This window comes from Tupaia chinensis, unplaced genomic scaffold, assembly GCF_000334495.1.
Source record: "Tupaia chinensis unplaced genomic scaffold, TupChi_1.0 Scaffold000468_1, whole genome shotgun sequence".
NCBI lineage: Eukaryota > Metazoa > Chordata > Mammalia > Scandentia > Tupaiidae > Tupaia > Tupaia belangeri.
The window spans coordinates 324331-328512 of record NW_006159977.1 but is presented as its reverse complement, the minus strand read 5'-3'; the positions used below and the strand labels follow the sequence as shown (position 1 = coordinate 328512).

At 60.9% G+C, this 4182-nt stretch overlaps 2 protein-coding genes across 6 annotated transcripts in view; one reads left to right on the top strand and one right to left on the bottom strand.

Moving 5' to 3' along the window:
- Nucleotides 1-1046, top strand: part of SYTL3 (synaptotagmin like 3) — an 87632-nt gene extending 86586 nt beyond the window's left edge. For all 3 annotated transcript variants that reach the window (XM_027774686.1, XM_006155778.2, XM_027774685.1), the window contains one exon: nt 694-1046. In XM_027774686.1, coding sequence (XP_027630487.1) covers nt 694-794 — 101 coding nt within the window. In that variant the 3' untranslated portion in view covers nt 795-1046. The remainder of the gene's footprint in view (nt 1-693) is intronic.
- A 444-nt stretch (nt 1047-1490) lies between these two features.
- Nucleotides 1491-4182, bottom strand: part of EZR (ezrin) — a 63632-nt gene continuing 60940 nt past the window's right edge. For all 3 annotated transcript variants that reach the window (XM_006155775.3, XM_006155777.3, XM_006155776.3), the window contains 3 exons: nt 3749-3841; nt 2557-2808; nt 1491-2406 (listed from right to left, as the gene is read on the bottom strand). In XM_006155775.3, coding sequence (XP_006155837.1) covers nt 2242-2406; nt 2557-2808; nt 3749-3841 — 510 coding nt within the window. In that variant the 3' untranslated portion in view covers nt 1491-2241. The remainder of the gene's footprint in view (nt 2407-2556; nt 2809-3748; nt 3842-4182) is intronic.

The window sequence follows — 4182 nt, the reverse complement described above, 5'->3', positions numbered from 1 at the left end:
GCTGAATCACGATTTCAGAGGACCATCACCCAAAGCCCACCCTTCCCCTAAGGATGGGGGTCCTCTCCCTGAGCACGCTGCCGCGTGAGCTGCCCTCCACCTGCTCACAGCCCTGGCAGCGTGTGGAGATGCTCACCCCCTTTGGGAAGGTCACTCCACTGAACTGGAGTCCTCCCCTCACATTCAATTTGAGGGGAACCAGGCTCCTGGCTTTAGGGTCTCCATCCCTGAGCACACACATTCTCGACCCCAGCTGGCGGGGAGCAGGGGTGGGGGGGGCCTCCTCGCTCTCTCATTGTGGCTGGCATTTCAACATGGCCTACAGGTGAGGAGACAAACTTTTTCCTGGTCCTTATTTTTAAAAAGTTGAACGGGGGGACCAGCAGTTACTGTAATGGCTATGTCGCTGAACTCCCATGTAGTCGACTATGGTTCGAGTCCTGGACCCGGTGGCTTAAACTCATGCCGGGCGCATGTGCGTGTGTGCCCAAGATCCTGAGAGAAGAATGAAGGGATTGCGGCGTGGCCATCCCCCCCTCGGGGGGTGATTTCTCGCTTTCTCTGTTTCTCTTTCTGGCAAGCAAATGCACCCTTATAGCAAAAACCTCTAAAAATTAATTAATTAATTTTAAAAAGCTGAGCGAGACGTGAAGTGACCCCCCCCACCCCTTACTAGTGTCGTTCCCGTTGCAGGAGATGCAGCTGGCGGCGTGGACTCGTGCTCAAAGCTTCAGTGGCAAAAAGTTCTTTCCAGCCCCAATTTATGGACAGACATGACCCTTGTGCTACACTGAAGCGAAGGTGGGCTGAGTCGCGCAGGGTCACAGCTGAAGGCCCTCTAACAGCAGTGCCCCGCCGTGGTGATGTGACCACGGCATCCCTCGCCAGCAGTGTGCCCGAGGGAGGTAGCTGGGGCAGCCGTCCATGGTACATGTGTGTGCTGAGACGTGAGAAAGGCCAGGTTCCAATAAAGCTTCAACAGTGACCCGTGTCTCAGTGCCCACGGGGCGGGCTGGGGCTAAGCGGGGCCTTTGTGTGACCCTCCTCCAGCCACCCCTGGAGCCCTGGGGAGCCCAGGAGTCGGCAGCGCCCACCGCACACGCAAGGAGACGCCCACCGCACGGTGCCTTGCAGAGCTTTTATTCACCCGCCTGCCCGGGCTGCGCCCACGCATGACGTAACCAAGGGCAGGGCCGCACACGGACAGGGAGGTGGGACGAGACCCGACGGCGCAGGAAGGGGCGCTCAGCAGGTGTGAGGCTGCGTGGGGACAGGGCAGGCCGGGACAAGGGGCTCCGTGTGGAACCCGGGAGACAGGTCGGGAAGAGTCCCTTCGTGGCTGCGGTCTGAGACCATGAAAGCACATCTCTGACAGAAACCAGAGTGTCGTCCATGACAGACCATTACACATGGACAGATGTGACCGCGACAGTGAGCGATGATGTCACTTCTGCCCTCGGTCACATCAGCAAGTGCCGTGGTCACGTGGCTTCTGATGTAGGATTTTATTATTCTGTAAAAGGTAACAAAATATACAGAACAAAAGTTTCCCTTTTTAAAACTAACGTTACAAACCCCTATTATCACTTATATATAAATACTACACTCTAACTGATCAGGTGTGTAAGTCCAATGGTGGATTCTAAAGGCTAAGCAAAAAAAAAAAAAAAAAAAAAACAAGAAAAAGCTTAGCAAGCATCCTCCCACGCTGCTCACTGCATGACGGCGCAGGTCTGCCGGCTGAACTGAATGGAGGGGACTCTGAGGGCGGGACAGTGCTTCGGACTCGACTGGCACCCCAATTCCCACCCTCCGAACACGAGCTACGGGTGGAGGCTTCGTAGCAATCAGGAACAAATCAATCTGAGCTCATTTCAACAGAGGAAGAGATGGCACGGTGTGAGCCACCCCGTGGTCTTTAATGACCCCGACCTCGTCTCACACAGGCCGACTCTCAACTCCATCCAGCCTGCTCCACACACACACGGGAAGGGATTCGAGTGCTCCCAGAGCCAGGCCTGTTTGGCACAATGGTACAAGTGGGAAAGCAAACCCAGGAGGCTTCCGCTGGCTCCCAGCCCGGAACGTCTCGGCTGGGAGAACTGCTCTCTGGAAATGAACTGGAGTATGACAGGACAGGGGTGTCTAGGTTTAGAGTACTAAGGGTGCAAGCGGGAGGCGGGGGGCCGACCGGCAGAGCCCTGCAGCAGGGCGCCGCCTGCCCGCGGGGCGGCCCGGCCTCTACATGGCCTCGAACTCGTCGATGCGCTGCTTGGTGTTGCCCTGCCGGATCTGCCGCAGCGTCTTGTACTTGTCCCGGCCCTGCCTCATGTTCTCGTTGTGGATGATGTCGTTGTGGGTCCTCTTGTTCTCGTCTCTGGCCTGGGACAGCTCGTTGCTCAGCGTCTGCAACACAAGCAGCACCGGTCAGGTCCGCTCCTCGCCCCGTCGAGCAGGGAGATGCGGACCCTCCCCGAGGGGGCAGGAAGGGCCCGGGGGTGGCAGCCGGCTCCTGGGGCGCCCGGGGAGAGCCCCCCTCCCCGCCCGCCCGCCCCCCAGCAGCTGCCGCTGCACGCGCTCATTCTTCTCGGCCTCGGTGATGCGCTTCTCCTCGTTGCGGTCGTCCCGGATGCCCTCGCTGGAGAGCTCGGCGCTGTAGCCCGTGGACTCGGCGCCCTCCTCCTGCAGGCCCTCCTGGACGTGGTAACTCACGGGTTCATACACGGGCGGCGGCGGTGGCGGGGGGGCCGTCATCACCAGGTGCAGCTCCTCCTTGGTCTTCACCAGGTCGTCCTGGGCTTCCTTGGCCTTTGGAAGCAAATGAACAGGTGAGGACCTCTCAGCAGACCCTCCCGCCAGGACCGTTTTTCTTTTCTAATTGTTAGCACACGGGCCTGCCAAAGAGCAAGCAGGCACCCAATGGAGCACGGCCGTGCCACGCCCTCCTCTCTCCACCCCTCCATCGCATCGATTTGGGGCACGCGCCTGGAATGTTTCTAAAGCCACCAGGACCTGATCTCCTGTTCCCTCCCTCTCAGCAGGCTGAGCTGCACCGAGCTCCCGGTGCAGGGTCTGCTGTCACCCATCACTGTCTCCCTTCCGTCATCTTCACACGGGACCGTCCAGCCCCGGAGATGCGCTCTCTAGCCGGCTTCTTTCCCTTAACGCTGTGTGCTGAGCCCTCCCCCCAGTCCTGAGAACAGAGTTTGTGTGGCCGTGGGAGTGGGGGTGGGAGAGGCCTATGAGGAGGGCCCAGGCCACAGCTGCTGGGACAGGCGGGCCACTGGCACCTCCCCAGAGGGGCTCACTGCCGGTGGGGAGCACAGGTGAGGGGCTGAGAGGGGACAGACTCCTGAAGCCCGCGTTGTCTCCCCACCCTTCTCAGGACTGAGCCTTCCCAGGGCCACACAGGATCTTGGGTGGACGTCGGCTCTGCCGGGCCTCCCGAGCTCAGCCCTGACACATCACGCTTCTACGCCAGCCCTGGACACGTGCCCACTGCCCTTTCATGCTGGGTCTGCCCCCTCCTGCCGAGCGGGAACTGAGGCCTGTGACCGGCAGAGCCCTGGCCCCTGGCCCAGCCCGCACCCTTTCCACGGTGCCCGGCTGTGCACGCCAGCTGGCGGGAGGTCTGGTTTCAGGCCCAACACACCATGGTAGGGGACGCCCACGTAATCCGCTCCAGGCCCCGAGTGGGGCTGTGTGACCGCAGCAGCGTGGGGCTGGCACGTGGGGACCGGCCACTCACCCAGTGCTGCCACTCTTCCACCTCGTCCTCCTTGCGCCGCCGCGCCTCCTCCAGGAGAGCGATCTTGGCCGTGTACTCGGCGAGCTCTGCGGCCTGGGGGAACACGGGACAGTGCCTGCTGGAGTTCCTTCAATGGGCCCATGTGTGAATGAGTTCTCGTGGGCTGGTGAGCAGGCCCCACCCAGACACCCCGCGTCCCCCGTCTCCTTGCAGCCGGAAGGCTCCATCTGGGCAGCCCTGTATCTCTGAGGGACCTGCCTGGCACTCAGGAACAGAGCGCTTCCCCGAGCCATGGATCAGCTTACAGCCCCCGCAACAATTTTGACAGGGCAGGTGTCACTTTGGCGCTGCCTGGAGTAGCCTCTCCATAATTCAGCACCCCGGAGCGCGGCAGTCCTACCAGCTGCTCCTGGCTCTTTATCTGGTCCGGCGCC